This window comes from Silurus aristotelis (assembly GCF_946808225.1).
Source record: "Silurus aristotelis genome assembly, chromosome: 8".
Taxonomy (NCBI): domain Eukaryota; kingdom Metazoa; phylum Chordata; class Actinopteri; order Siluriformes; family Siluridae; genus Silurus; species Silurus aristotelis.
Window position 1 is genome coordinate 30,512,867 of NC_139581.1, and position 16,736 is coordinate 30,529,602.

Consider the following 16,736-nt stretch of genomic DNA (forward strand, 5'->3'; position numbering starts at 1 on the left):
AGAGTGGAGGTGTGTAAAGAGCAGACGGACACGTAGCAGCACGTCTTCCATTAGTACACGTTCAGGAATAAGGCACCGCTGCATTATGGGTAGGGGCGTGGAGACCGTTTCTTTCTTTTTATCACAGTCTCTCTGTCTGTCTCTCTGTGTGTCTGAAGCAGGACGGAGCCAGACTGTGCTTTCAAATCAAACACAGAACACAGACAACACGTGACACGTGACGGGAACAAAAAACAACTCCGTGTGTGTGTTTTTACATCAAGATCCCAAAATCGGAGACTTTATTTTCATCAGTTATTCTCGCTTTTATATTTTGCATCATGAAAAAGGCCAATAAACTTGAGATCGGGTTCAAAGTATGACATGATTTGAAAATTCATCTCCATTGGCTCCTGACTCATGACCTCCAGACCTTCAGATGTTTGTTTATTGCTGCTTGAGCAACACCTGCATCCACCTTCAGCCAATTTGTTTCTGAGCTCCAAATTTTGTAACCCCTGATTTCCCCACCCAGATGTGCTTCTTCCCCAAACTGTTACACAACGTCTGAGGTAAACAATCGTATCGGACGTCTTTTGGGATGCTGCATGAAATTTTCCCTTCGCATGACAATACAACTCATACTGTAATAAACCACAAACTTGTGTGTACATGTCATCAGTACGTGAGCGCTGAAGCTCTCTGACTGTAACTGTGGCCACGGGAAACGCCACTTCCCTCCATCGCACTCCATCAGACACGTTTACAGCAGCTGGATCTCTGGTTTAGATTACGGAAAACAAAATCTTCTACACCGCCTGAGATCCGAAATAAAACCACTGAGAAACGGACGAGATCCTCTCAGCATCTCGTGAGTGATTTTTAAGTGCGGATTGCACAAGAATCTCGGCTTTGTGAAAACATTTTGTGGTTTCTACATCCCAGGGATCTCCAACCACCAAGCCGCTGACCATTTGGTTCCAGGCTGCACAGAAAAACAATTAAAAAGTTGAAAATGATATTATATTTCCATTTTATTGCCTTTTGCAGTCTGCATGGGGTTTTATTTTGAAAGATAATGGTGACGGCTCGGTTTTTAAGCCATTGGATTTTGGATAAGAAGGTCACAAGTGCAAATCCCGGCAAAACCAGGCTACTGGGTCCTTAAGCACGGCCCTTAAACATCGTCTGCTCAGTTGTGTCACGCTGTATAAGAGTGTCTGCTTAAGATGATCACTTCTGCATGTGCCAATTTCCTGCATTGTTTGTTTGCACCTTACTGCGTTTAGTTATGCATGTGATGCCCCTCCCCCGAGTCTGTGCTAATTGCTATAAAGGACTGAACTTGGACTTTTGCATCAGACCTCATCAGCAGTGTAAAGTATTTGAGTAAATGTTCTTCATTACATTAATGACACTTTTATTTGGCTACTTTCTGGTTTTAGTGAATATCAAAGTTATAAGTGACTTTTTACGCTGTAATATGTACATTTACAATTCAACAGATGTGCTTTTTACGCCACTGTATTTTAATTGACAATGAGCATAAATAATTACATTCTGCTGTCTCGGCTTATTTATTCTGCAGAAAGGGCGATCTCATCATCGCTTATTTATTTCTACATTAAATACTAATGGCTCTGACATGATCCTGTGATTGAATTGGTTGGACCGGCCTCGTTGGTTTCATTCTGGCGTTTTGTAGATGCCGTTGTATTGATGATTAATGCAGTGTTATTGATATTTTAGGAAATAAAACAGATCAACAATGTTTTTAGCTTTTCACTAAAATGTGTCTTTGATACTCAACTTCTGTTCTAATCAGATTTTTGAAGACTTTTACTCATGTCATATTGGAATTGCTGACTTGAAATGGAGTAATTTAGTAAGTAAGAGATCTGTACTTTTACTCCAGTATGATTTTCAGCTCACTCTGTTCCTCTTTATGATTGACAGGTCTGTTTCCCCTTTGTTACATCATTCACACCTCTGACTCCTCCCACTCCAGAGCCACTTAAATCATCTCCAGATCTTCAATCCCATTACTGAACGTTGCAGAACTGAACCTGAAGTTTTGCTGTGTATTCTGTACGAGTTCCTTCTGTAAAACTTCCCATTGCAAACTACTGCTACTGTTAGCGATGCCACAAAGTTTTTGAACTTGACAGACTTGACGGCAGAAAATGAGTTTTCCCTTCAATCTTTTTGTTCCAAATGTTCAACCCTACTCTATGACCCGAGACTCGTTTTTACCTCTGAAAGCTCCTTGTTTGAACAGATCAGGGGTTTTTTTTTTCCATCAAACCACTTAAGCCTTTTTTGAAGGTCACCCTGACACCAGGAGACACTGATGCATTACACAGATGTATTTCATACACAAACATGTCCTTTCAGAATGTCTATTTTTAATAGAAGGATGTGGGATTTGTGGTCGAATGCGTATTTTTTATATTTTTTTCTGCATTCTCCAGCTAGCTTGTGTGGATATTGGTGCGAAACCATGGCAACTGCAGTAAAATAAACATAGTAAGTCCTCAGAGATTTCTGCGTACGGGGACTTGACTGACGCATGGTGAAAAAAGGCTGCTGGTGTGCAGAGAGTGCCTGGAGGGAATTTTTCAAGTGGCTCAGAAATAAGAGGAACACAAAAATGACATATAACTGAACTGGTGTTGCACAACTGTGATAGTCTGGACAAGAGATGTTTTGGGAACTTGGGGTCCCACAGGACCCGACCAAGAAAAAAATTCATTGCAACGAACAGGGCAGTTTTTACTAGTTTTTTTAAAGCGGTCCAATATAAAGCTGGTCAAACGTTTTAATTTGAGCATTTGCAATAAAGGCCAGAGATTTGCAATGCTTTCCTTTAAAGCAGGGGTCTTTAAATACCACCCACCCCAACATTTAAAACAGTTCTCAGGACAATGCCAGAGACGTACTTAAATTTTTTTTTTATATGTTTTACTCATATATCTGTATTTTGATTAATAAAAAAAGTCAAAAATCCATACCCATAGTTTTTCCGGGTTGTCGGTCTGCCATCGTTACAACAGCAGGCCTCTATAGGCACATCACTGATGCCATGTGCTGTTTCTTTTTACATGTTAGACTGCCCAATTCAGAGATTGCTATATGTGTTATTTATGATGTATTAATTATAGAATTATATTTATTAATTTCATGTATTCATATTTATTTCCTTTAGCACATTTTCCTGATTCACTGCTTTTTTTTTTATTATGTTAAGTACTATTTAGCAAATGAGTGCTATGTTTTTTTTTTTTATCCAGTATTAATTTTTAGAAACTGAGAAGCTATGGGGTTAACTGGCCTTGTCCAGGGGCCCAGGAGTAGCAACTTGATGTGGCTGGAATTCAAACTTATTACCTTCAGATACAAAGTCCAATGCCTTGACCACTAAGTTACCGCCTCCCTCTATATAGCTCTCGAAAAAAAACCGCTCATTTGTCTCTGTGGCGCAAAAAAAAAAAAAAAGTAATCCAGCATTGGTAGTCAAAATAAATACACTTATAATCATAATAAAACAGTAATGCAGCTAGTCACTCTGGCCCATGTAATTTTCTGTTACAGATCGGTCCGGCCCCCGAATAAAGAAAGGAAAAATAATGTGGCCCTCACAGAAAAGTTTGGGGACCACTGTTCTCTCTGTCCTGGAAAGGTCAAGGAATTTGTCAGTAATCTGTAGGAGAAGGCAGAATTGGTTAGGAGGTTCTGTTGGAGTCGGAGTATAAAAACCTACATCTGGACTGGAATTATATTAGTGATTAATATTTGTGATCTTGTCTGGGAAATGTATTACGAATAAATTCACCCCTGATAACTGATGAAATAAAGACTAGCTCTGGATCCGGATGTGTCTGTTTGTTCACACGGTGCTCTCGAGCATCCACTCAGTGCTGCTGCTGAACGTGATGCGGCGTTCGGTCGGAGGCGAGACGTCGAGCTGCGAGCTGGATTTGTGGCGGCGGGCGCGGGCCCGTCTCGGGTAGCTGTGGCTCTGGAAGAGCGTGTAGTCCCCGTCAAAGGAGAAGCGATGCCTCGCCCTTGCAAGCTCACCGGGCAGCAACCCAATGGCTGCCGGTGTCCGCTTCCTGTCCCTATCGCTCGTGCTGGTGCCCATGGGACAAAGTGACATGGTGGAGCCTGTCAGGCTGCTGTCCGTCTGCGTATCGTCTGATGGCGGGGCTCCTAAACTCGCCCGGCGGGATGGAGGAATGGGTGGTGCAGGTGCGAGAGCCAAAGCCGCCACCTCGGAGTTAACCGGAGGCGTCAGCGCCTTTGCTTCCTCCTGAGTCTCATTCTCGAGGCTAAGTAGTGCGATAGCATGGCAGTCTGTACCCATTGGAGACTCTCCTGCACGCTCTTGTTTCTTCGATGTGGTCCGACCTGACTGGTGGATGCTTCCAGACATTCCGCCTTTGAACTTGGAGGGGTCGGCCGTACCGTACGCCTTGTATCGAATCATCAGGATGACAATGAAAACGAGCACAGAGGCCACGATGACTCCACCGATTATGATAATCATGGTGCCACCCAGGAACTGTGCTTGAGCAAACTGACACTGTCCGGTCTCGGGAGCGGTCCGGAAGTGGACGCAGCCCACCACACGTGTGGCAGTGAGGGACGTGATGCCGTCATCATACACGGCAAGGACACACAACTCATAATCGCGTCCCGCCGCCAGGTCGTTGATCCGGAACGTCTTGCTCTCTGAGGGAATCATCCTGGAGGGATGGAGAAAGAAAGAGAAAGTTCGATTAGAAATAAATTAGAAGTACATTTTAAAGTTTATGATGTTGACACAAATTCATACAGGTGTAAAATCTCAGATGGTATATCGGTACAAAAGTACCTCGGTGAAATTGTATAATTTGGCATTATCTGGTTAGAAATGCAAATAAACAGCTTTTAGTTTTTCTTCTAAACTCCACTGTCCAGTCCAGTCCTGGTTCTCTTTCTCACTCCTGCCATAAATGCCTCAGGCCTGTTCCCGATGATCCATGCTTATCAAACTGACTAGACATGAATCTCTATAGAAACATCTGAGCAGCTATGGGGGTGGTGGGGGTACATTAAGAATTGGCAGTGCATCAGTGTGACTGAGGTCCTGATGATAAGATCAGAAGCTATTCATGGAGGTCACATATCTTCCACAAGGACAAGGAACAACAATGCTGGTTGATCTAAGAACATTTGATTAGATTTAAAAAAAAATTGTAATAAAGGGTTAAGGGGCAGAGGCAGGGGCAAGAGCTTGGGCAGATGCAATGGCCAGAAGCTGGATCAGGAGATGGGAAAGGAGCTGGGGAAAGAGTAGGGGCAGGAGCTGGGGCGAGAGCAGAGACAGGGGCAGGAGCTCGGGCAGAAGCTGGAGCGGGAGATGGGGAAGGAGCTAGGGAAAGAGTAGGGGCAGGGGCTGGGTCGAGATCAGAGACAGGAGCAGGGGTAGGGGCACAAGCTGTGGCAGGTGCAGAACCTGAGGCAGGTAAAAGCTTATTGCTCACTCTCCCTTGGTATCAAACCAGATGTATGATACTGATATGATCCATTCATGTTCTGTTAGACCTTTACACTGCTTTATGTCATGGTGAACCTGGAAACTTTGAGATGTGTAGCAGAAACACAGCAATGATGAGATGCCTGTCCATCACAGGGCAGCTTGCAGACTCTTATTCACACCTGGGGAAATTACATAGCCAGGCCACCTTTTTGGAGGTGAGTGGAAGTCAAGAGAAGGAAAATTCGTGAAACTCTGCACCAGAAGGAACCCGAGCTTGGGATCACGAGCGATAACAGTGTAATGTTTTGGTTATAAATTAGAATCTTAAATTAGAACTCATACTCGTCTTAACAGCTCTATAAAACCAAAAACCTCGCGCTAGCTCTTGACTTTGCGTAGGCTGTTTATACGCTACAGAATCCTGCTACATGCTTTGGCTTTACTTCAAGTCAGTAAGACCTCTCCTACACAGTCTCGGCCACACTTTTCCCATACGCCTTTCAAACCGCCTGAACTTCCCCATCGAGGGTTCTTCTTTTAGCCTCGACTGCGTTTTTCAGCGATGTAAAGCGTGACCTATGAGCACGACCACGTTTCAAATGAAAACGACAAAGACTTTGAACTGGACTTAAGTGCAGCGTCAGAATCATGCGTGGCATTTAACACGTGTCTGGTGGGAAAGTATCAGGGGTCCAGCTGTCAGCAAAGTGCATCCTATTTTCATTTTATGCTAAAACGTGTGTTATATGTGTGTATATATATATATATATATATATATGTGTGTATATGTGCACTTTTTTCGATGCTAATCTCTCCATAGCACCCAGCTTTTGCGTTTGCTTTATTAAAGTCCTTCAGTGAGACTTTCGATAAATTAGGGTTTTTTTTCTCTCCATGTTCACACATCCGCTAACACTTCACAACTGCCAATATTGAGATGCTAGTGTGTGTGACACACACACACACACACACACACACACTTTCCCGGTTTCCCAGCTCCCTGACATTTAGGCAAATTGTAAATTGTGCTGCATCCTTCTTGGCCTGGAGAGTGAAACACGGGACATTTTATTTAATGAAAAGCTACACAATTAGCATCTTTTTTTTTCCTTCCAGATCGCCCATATGCTTCCATCCCAAAGAGTCAATCCATTTTAGCTCTTGTTTATAACAGGACACGTGCGAGCGATCAAGGCTGTAAGATGTATTGTGCGATGGTGAGGACGTGCAGCAAACTTCATCCATCATGCTAATGTTTATGACACATCAATTTATCATTTCATGGTCCTTTACTTGTAAAACTAGTTTTGGAAATTTAATACACGATGCCACGGACCTCTGTTTACACGTTCAGAAGAGACAGAACAGGTAGAAATGACAAATGGAGTCGTTTTTCATATTTTGGGATGAACTGCATCATACATACAGTTTTCATTTCTCTTAAACTGATAATAAAAGATAATGAAATTTTTTAAATTCTTTTCTCCAAACCATTATTTGATATATAAGGCTTCAAGCTCCGCCCATTTCACAATTACATAAAATTGCTGTCAGGTCTGTCAAAATCTTTTCTTTCATAAGCACACTCACTAAAACACACACAAGTTGTATTTTTTTTACATTTTGTTTTTCTTTTGAGGGTCAATTCACACTTTGTTTATTCTATATATATTTTGTTTAACATCATCAGCAGACTCGACTGGTTTAATTCAGAATGCAGATTAAATTATGTTTCAAGAATGAAAGCTTAATTAGCATACTACAAAAAACATGCAAATCAGAAATCAACACAAAAAAACTAACTATTAAAAAAAGAACACAAATTATTGAAAACATGTATTTATACTTCTTTATTTTTTTTATTTACTCTTTTTCATTTTGTCTCAATTTACCAGTAAAATCTGATTTTTTTGTTGTTGTTTTGTTGAAGTTTTTTTTATAATCCAAACAGAACCTGAGAATATTTTCCTAACACACTTTAAACAAAATTTTATTTAGATTTTCAGATTGTATTGTTCTTTTTTTATATGTATTAATTACACACCAGTGAGTTAATAATAATTAGCTACATCTTCCTATATAAGGAATCTGCTGGTTTCTTTTTTTTTTTTTAACTCTTTTTCCATATAAATCTTCTAAAATCAGAATTTTGTCAGTAATTTTATCTCTGACCTTTTCAGCTGCTCAGGTTTACACTGGGTTATGAGAAGCACTCCTTCTTCAGCTACTTTCTGACGATGTGTTTAGCTTCTGTTCCACAAAGCCATTTTGGCTCCAATACACCAGAGACCCTTTTACTGGTTTCACATCTTTTCCTTTTCTAGTATTTTTATCTTTTAAACTGCACCATCGTACATCACTTTCCACCAGAATAGATTTGATCTGCCCTTAAGTTCAAGCCTTGCTACTGTTTAATCATGACATATTGTCTGATTCGTGTCTGATCTAAACTTACTCCAAGTAGCTAATGAACCGAAAGATTAGTGATTAATAGCTGGGCAACGTTTGCAAATTGATTTTTTTCCTGAAATTATTCCAAAGCTGTGTAATCTATTCTGAGCAGCGAGCACGCTACAGACCTAAAATACACCTGACACGTATGCAGTGTGGTTTTTTTTGTTGTTTTTTTGCTGAATCCTGAGGACTTCAGACATTCTTTACAGCAAGTAAACCCTGGAGAAAAAACCCTGCAGTTTCTAGAGCAATCAAGTCCTTCTCCATGTGTGTTATATGATGAAACGCCTAAACCTCAACTAGACCTGGTACTGATCATGATTTGGGGCTGAAGGGTCAAATGATGGAAATACAGAAACCTTAAAATCAAGGGCTGGTTTTCATGATATTAGATGCAGGATAAGACTTGACTATGAAACAGTAGGGATTATTAAACCGCTAGGCTAATTAAAGTCTAACGGTGAGCAGGTGTTCACAGTAGGTTAACAAACCAGTGACAAAGCAGGAAAGGAGACCAAAACAAAACCACACCACATGTCTAATTATAAACAACCACGGCCGTTTATCTGTACTTTACTAAAGCTATATTTAAAAATCTTACTTCTTACTACATTTAGTAAAATCAGTAGTTCCTTTTATTTATAATATACATCACCAGTTCATCAGTTATACATAACTGGTGAAACACGCAAGTCAAGTTTATATCTATTGCGCTTTTCACAGCAGACATTGTCTCAAAGCAGCTTTACAGAAATCAACAGTCAAGGTGAATGATGTGTGTTTATCCCTGATGAGCAGCCGTGGCGACTGTGGCAAGAAAAAACTCCCTTAGACTCCGCAGCGAGTCACCAATCAGGGTCGAGCTCACGCTCTGTTTTACACGTGTTTTGATTGGCGCTTGGTGTATACTGATCACCAACATACAGTTCAGCATTAGTTCAACAGCATTAATCATTAAATTTGTAATAGTTGAATTCTGACTCCATGCTAAATTGACAATAAATAGCAGTATATAATATAAAGCACTTTGGCATAAGACATAAGACAGTAGTTTTTCTCACCTGTAGACCAGAGTGTCATCCATAGTGCTGTTATACTGGATCTGATACATCCTTATCCCAGGAATGTGTCGCTCCGAAGGCCAGTGGATCATAGCCGAGTTGGAGGTCAACTCATCCACCACCACCCTCTTGTCCTGATGCTTGGTGTCATTGCTTCCTGATTTGGTGGAGGTGGTGATGTCCGACAGACCCGGGTCAGCCTCTTTCATGTGACCGGTGTTGTTGACGAACAAGGGCAGTGGGATCATGTTAATGTCAACGGCTGCCGTGGCGATTCCGGCAGCATTGGAGGCGACGCAGTTGAACGCCCCACTGTCTTTTAGGGTCGTGATCAGGATGTCCAGAGTGCCGTTATCATACAGGATGGTACGCGAGTTATTATGGACCAGCTTTCCGTCGGGAAATCGCCAGTGAATGGTAGGATCTGGATCCCCCATTGCCTTGCACTTGAGCGTGACACCTTGGCCTTCCATTACATACGGCTTAGTGGAGTGGTGCTTGATGATGAGTGGAGGTTCACAGATGAACTCCTCCTCCTGAATAGACCAGAAGTACTTGTCCATAAGTTGCTCGGGTGAGGCGCAAGTTTCCAGGTCATCCTTTCGAGTGAGTCTGCGTAACCACAACAGCTCACAGTTACAGTGGAGAGGGTTACCACCAAAACTTACTGTCAGCTTGGAGGAACTAGTGGAACTCTTCGGATCAGACAGCACTTGAGCATGCTGGAAGAGGGAGTCCGGGGGCAGCTTCTGCAAACGGTTGGATGTCATGTCCAAGCGAACCAGTTTAGTGAGCAGTGTGAAAGTTCCAGCTCCTATGTGATCGATAAGATTGTGATCCAAAGTTAGTGTGTTGATGTTGGTCATCCTGGCTATCGCCTCCCACGGCAACGTCCTCAGGTTGTTATAAGACAAATCCAAATCCTCGATCGTAGATACAAACTCGTCAAAGGCGGAAGGGTCAATATGGTGGATCTGGTTATTCCCCAGTATTAAATGCCGAAGGTTGACCAAACCTTTCAGCTGGTCGTTCTTTATATCGGTTAGTCGGTTTCCATTCATGTGGAGCGCCCGTAATGCTTTAAGTCCAACAAAGGCATGAGGTGCGATCTGGCTTATGGTATTGCGAGACAGTGTCAGGTGCACCAAGCTTGTCATGTTTAAAAAGTCCTTCCTACGGACGGCCGTAATGAAGTTATCCGTGAGCCTCAACTCTACGGTCTTGCGGTCAATAGTGTGTGGCACAAACAGGAGTCCAGTCTTGGCACAAAGCAAGGTCAGTGTGGGCGAGATGGTCTGGCAGATACATCGGCCTGGGCACTGCTGTCCTCGCACCACAACCCCCAGCAGCATCATGCACAAAACGAACCGCTCCATGGTTTATCAGCTTCCTCGTCCTGCAGATTACACAAACCAAGACACAAACAAACACATCCATCAGTACGGGTGCTGCTTTCTACCTTCTAGACAGAATGCATATGTGGGCAGTGGAGCGTGAGCTCATCAAATAACATTTAAGTAGATAAGGAAGTGGTCTCTGTTTTCCAATACTGACATCATCACAATTACATCATTCATCAAAGAGCCTTTTCTCAAATGCTGCTCGAATCGTGGTTGATTTTGTTGTAGGTTCACAAATGCGGCATAACATCTGAGAAACATTTAGCAAAAATGTATTTCTATTTATGTTCTATAGAAATTGACACATACGAGATAACGTATATTACAGATAAGTGAAATTCTGTTGTCTTACATCCCAGTTAATTGAGAAGCTAGAGTCAGAGCACAGGGTCATTCATGATACAGCACCCCCTGGAGCAGAGAGAGGTAAGGGCCTTTGTTTAAGGGAAACTTCTAAAGGGTTAAATTACAACTCAGCAGAAAATAAAGTGACCATACACACACACACACACACACACACACACACCTCGCCTCATCCACTTTACAGCCCTCGAGAGAAACACACGAGTGCTATTTCTGCCCAGGTTTCACTGATGCCCCAATTAAAAGACAAACCTGGTACTTAAACTCGACACGTACTGTAGGAATGCGTGAAGTATTCGCTTCATCCCAAATGGCAGCAGACTTTCAAAGGGAAATGACATCATCTTCTGGAATGTTCTATAGGATTTTTGAGTAAACCGTTTGGTGAAATTTCAGTCGGATGAAAGGTTTAATTGTACGACAGATTGTGCCAGTAGACCCAAAGGGACGCAAAGTGCCCTCGACTCCAACCATGCTACGGTTTGATGGGTCTCATGTGCCAGACGCTGACTCTCGCTCTGTCTGATCCAGTCAGCCGCATCGATTTCTCTCCGTCGGCAGAAAAGGGGAGGAAAAAAAGAAATACATTTCTCGGGTGTAATAACCAAGATTCTCAAAGGAACCTGAACCACCATCTTTTCCTATTTCCTTCCCTCAGCTGGAGCTCCTCAGGCACTGCTGCTGCTGAAGGTACACACTCTGGCCAAATGTTTATGAGTCACTTCCTGCGACTCTGCTGGAGGCGAGCTCAAAGTCCTGACGCTGAAGCTTTGGACAGGTCCATGGTTGAATTTGGCACAATTACAGCTATTACGTCTCATTATGTTTGCTGGAAGGCTCCGTTTGGATCCAGAACACTTTCTTACAGCAAACAAAGCAAACACTTACAACTACATAACGTGTAAACGAACGTGACCTCAGTATGGGATCGCACGTGAAATTTAAAAGGTTTAAATATTTATAGACATGGAGGGGGGACAATTATAATTTTTTTTGTTTTTAAATGCACTTTTTTATATTTTATTATATTTGAATTTATTAAACGAATTTGTTTTAAATCACACAAACAAAATAAACATGTGGAAGTCATGCGACAAGTAATAAAGGTATTAAAATCAATAATTTTTTTACATTATTTTGTGTAAGAAGTTTATTTGATATGCATAAATAAAAATGTATCTTGAATTTGAAATGCCCTGCCGCCCCCCCACCCCCTTTCCTAAGGTTTTCTTTAATGAGCAATACGTATAAATAATGTGACTCTACACGTGTCCGAAAGACAACGTTGTGACGTTTCTGTAAAGGGGGGGCTACGCCGAGTAACGTAAAGCGAACTGACGTGCAACTGATCCTCAGGCAATGCTGTGCTACTGCATGGCTCTAATTCACCTGAAATACATTTCTGGAAGGGACATGTGGTTGAGACGCAACAGAGACGAACATCGTTATCCGTCCGAGTCACGGCGCAATAACGTCAAAGTCGATTATACTGCGATATTTAAATACTCGGTGACTAAATACACAGAGACGGGCCATCAAGTCCTCTCAAGGTGATTTGCAGAACACCCCACACACACACGACACACAAACACACACAGAGTAGCAATAAAATCCATAAATAGGGCGAGTGATAAGAAAGTCACTTTTCTTGATGTTACACCTCAGACGAGAGCGTAACACTCTGAGGGATGATCAAAATTCCTGCCCCTGTTTTGGATGTGTGATGGTCCTCAAAAGTGGTGAAATCTGAGCAATGAAACACACTTCCATATACAAATGACTTCACTGAGAACATCGCATTACGACATGTTGTGACTGCCGGATTTCGCCCTGAGAAATGTATTACTGCACTTTTAATTATCTAAGCCTCGTCTGTTAGAAAACGGAAATAACGAGCACCAAGTTTTGTGTCACCATAAACAAATGGTCTTCGGATTCTGTCTCGACCCAACCTCTCTCTGAGACACTGCTCCTAGCAACTGTGTCCTTGAAAATAACGCTCCCTGCGTGCCGTCGTCTCCCGAGACTAAAAGGGAGTGAAATGCAGTAAGAAGGAGGGAGTTCACACCTCATAAATCTGTGCTGTGATCCGTTCAGATATAGTGCCCTCGCTCTTTCATTTGAACCCCCAGGAGTGAACGTGACAATAAAGACAGCGGGTCTTTATACAGACGCCGTTATTCAATAATGGCTCCGTCACGCTCTTTTTCTCCTGATTGAAAGGTGAGAACAGGAGATAAAAAATAAAGCTGGGAATAGGCCACGATCAAAGAGGAGAAAAAATCCACACTTGTATTGGTGCGTATGGAACCGAACAGAAGTGTAACGATTGGAATCTCTCATTTTATAAATAAGAACGCCAAATTGGCGACTCTTTCTTAATTAATCAGGATTATTACTCAGAATGGGTGGGGCAGGGCCTCGGTTGGGGCTCAGGAAATATTGGGTGTTCCAAGAAATAAGGCGTGACCTTTATGTGGTCTGGAGAAGGAGGTGTGGCCATTGGGTGGTGCAGAGAGGGAGGCATGGGCTTTAGGTGTTTCATTGAAGGAGGCTTGGGTTTCAGGTATTCCAGGGAAGGAGGCAATGGCTTTAGGTGTTCCAGGGAAGAAGGCATGGCTATTGTGTGTCCCAAAAAGAAAGTATGGTCATTGTGTGTTCCAGGGATCGGGGCATGAACATTTTGTGTGTTCCAAGAAGGAAAAATGGACATTGTGTGGTCCAGGCAAGGAGGCTATGAGTTCTATAGAAGTAGTATTTAGTTTTGTCACAGGAGACACACCTACTACCACCAAACTCAGAGATGGAGTTGTGAGCATTGTGGCTTGTCTTAGAAAAGACCCTGAAACCAAAGCTGAATATTTTCACCGCTCAGTGTGAAGATCAGCTTCAAGTTTAAGATGCAGGTCTTTAATTCCAAGCCATTTTTCATCAAAATACGTCTCTGTTTTTATTTAGACTGCTGAAAAGTTCTAATTAGCACGTCTTCCCCAGCCTTAATTTACCTCGGCAAAACCATCAAAGAGCAGCTAATCTGTTTCCGCATGCGTACATGTGTACGGGTCAGACATTTACCATCAGCATCACGCTGCAGATGCTTGTAAAATTTCACGCTTTCCATCAATAATAACAAGCTATCGGCTCCGTTTAGGTCCAATAACATCCCCGAGTGCTAACTAGGACACAAAAAGGCTTGTCTGGAACTGCTGGAATGCTTCCTTGAGGGTTTTTACTATTGATTTTCCTACATCACAGAACAAAAATAAATAAAATAAATAAAATAATCAGCTGAACAGAGAACATTGTTGCCAAGGCAACTCTGTGGGAGAATGTGGGTCCTTGAATCACATTAAGATGCTGTTAAGCTGCCAGAGAAATGGAGGTCTCAATCTTGATGGAGATGAGGTAGGTGCTGAATATTTACAAGTGCTTTAACCAGGCTTTTTAATATCACTAAAAGCTAAAGCAGCACCTGCACACATTCAGATTCATTATATTCTCCATCTGTTTCACAGATCACTCCAAAGGTCACCCGATTGCAGCCAAGATGACCGTTTTCATGCTCGTTAGTTAAAGTGTCTGGTTTTCTGTTGCAAGGAGGTTGCATCGCTGAAAAATGTTCACTATCTGCCTACAGCTGGACCAATTGACTGCCTGATGCCCCGCTGGCTGGCTGGCGAGCCGCCTGTCCGAGCACTGAGCATTAGCATCAATCACACAAAGTGTGTGGCTGCATGAATTTTTAAACCTGCACATCATTAATAAAAGCTGAACATGCTGTCATAACGTCTGACGCTCGCGCATAATAACGGATTCAAACACAATAGAAGACGGTATGAATAATGAGTACGAGCACTAATAATGCAGTACTACCACAAATGCAGCTACATTCATATTTCATGTGCAGTTCAAATGAAACTTTAATTGCTTTTGCGTACAAACTGGAGAACAAGATGATGGAGTAATAATACTAAAAATAATACTCCAGTCTTAGATTAGAAATGGTTAGACATCACCAGTAAGGAGAGAACCGCAGTCTCAGAGATGATACACCAATCAGGGATTACTTTATGACTGCTGAGTGGTGAAGTGAATAACACTGATTATCTCTTCATCATGTTACCTGTTAGTGGGTGGAAAATATTAGACAGCAAGTGAAACTTTTGTTTATTCACATCTTCAGCGGTTTGAGCTACAGGAGCTCGTGTGTCAGATCGGACCACACGGACCAGCCTTCGCTCCCCACGTGCATCACTGTCACCGGTTCACCACTGTTCCTTCCTTGGAACACTTTTAACAGCCCACAAGAGCTCCAAGTTTGGAGACGCACTGACCCAGTCGTCTAGACATCCCAATTTGTCAAACTCGCTTAAATCCTTACATTCGCCTGCTTCTAACATCAACTTTGGGCATAAAATGTTCATCTGCTGCCTAATACATAAATTCACCCACTAACAGGTGCCATGAGGAAGATCATCAGTGTTCTTCACTTCACCACTCAGAATGCTATGATGTCAATGTTATAATGTCATAATGTCATGCCTGATTGGTGTATATGGAATATTAAAACTTACAGGTTCAATTGACAATTTGGAATCTGAAATTAATAGAGTCATGGAGACACCATGCTGCTGTGACTCTGACTGATGGGCACAATGGCCACACCTTCTTTACTGGGATTAACAGATTGAGAGGCCACACCTTCTTTACTGGGACTGTTAGGTGGAAGGCCACACCCCCATCATTGTAATTAACAGGTAGAGAAGTCACATTTCCTTTACTGAGATTAGCTGAAACGTACTGTAACTGAGCCCTGCTTCTCTGGACCCGACACACAGAAATGTCCCACCTTGTTCACTGGTACCCCGCCTCCTCCAGAGGCCACGCCTCCTAGACTATGACTAATACAGGTTTTGGTGTAATTGTGGCTATAAAAATGACTAGTTATTAAATATTGCTTTTGTGTGTGTGTGTGTGTGTGTGTGTGTGTGTGTGTGCTTGTCTTACTATCCAAGTGAACAATTGGTTCGGCACCCAGTAGGTTCAGGACCAGTTTTTTCCATCTACCATCACCCTACTGAACTCTACACTACACCGTTAGATCACTGTATAAACACTGTATATACTTTCTGTACAATTGTTCATACAATATACATATTACATATTGTAATTTTTATACCCTTCATTCGTTACACTTATTGTGCCTTATATTCATCTGCACTACTATTTAATTTATGTGTATCTGTATATATACCATACTTACTGTACTTCCTGCCTAATATTTCACATTTACGTATTTATACAGTAGATATATTTAGTGGACTTGTTAATTCAGCTTTTGCAAAAGATTTTTTTTCAATGCCATAAACGTATAACCTTCCACTATTATCTCTATAATAAATACACAATTACACACTGCAAAGAGCCAGTGAACTCTACGCCACTTTGTCTCTGAGCTTTTGAACAGTTATTGACTGACCAGGTGTTTGTTCGTCATTTTTTCAGAAAGATCTATGGTCGCACAACAGAGCTGAAGGCCTCGGAAAGGTCACGGTTTGCTGAATCACTGCTTAGACTGTCCTTTTAATAACAACTATTTTTCTTTTTCCTTCAATTAAACACCAAAGGAAAAATAACCCTGCCGGTCCTCCTAGTGATTCAGAGCTTTTCTCTCGCTTTGATGCCTCTTTTCTCATAAACGGACTTCCTGTGAATGTTAGCAAACCATTTTTAAAACCAGACCTTATGTGGTGCCGCTTATTAGTCACGACCCATTACGGGTGGTAATTCAAAGCTATGAATCACGGGGGTCGCCGCGGCGAGTGAGAAGCGAACGCCGCTTTTTCGGGAAGCGTTGTGGAAAATGCGAAAATGTCACCCACAAATCTGGATGACCGAAATTACCTCACAGCACCGCTTCATGTTTTCTGGCAGCCAGGACTAATTATTCCCAAGCAG

General features: G+C 42.1%; 1 protein-coding gene across 1 annotated transcript in view; it reads right to left on the bottom strand.

Annotated features, from left to right (window-relative positions):
- Nucleotides 1-248: 248 nt before the first annotated feature.
- Nucleotides 249-16,736, bottom strand: part of lrfn1 (leucine rich repeat and fibronectin type III domain containing 1) — a 106,274-nt gene continuing 89,786 nt past the window's right edge. The window contains exons 4-5 of the mRNA XM_083549502.1: nucleotides 9,016-10,411; nucleotides 249-4,724 (exon numbers count right to left, since the gene is read on the bottom strand). Coding sequence (XP_083405628.1) covers nucleotides 3,866-4,724; nucleotides 9,016-10,391 — 2,235 coding nt within the window. The 5' untranslated portion in view covers nucleotides 10,392-10,411 and the 3' untranslated portion in view covers nucleotides 249-3,865. The remainder of the gene's footprint in view (nucleotides 4,725-9,015; nucleotides 10,412-16,736) is intronic.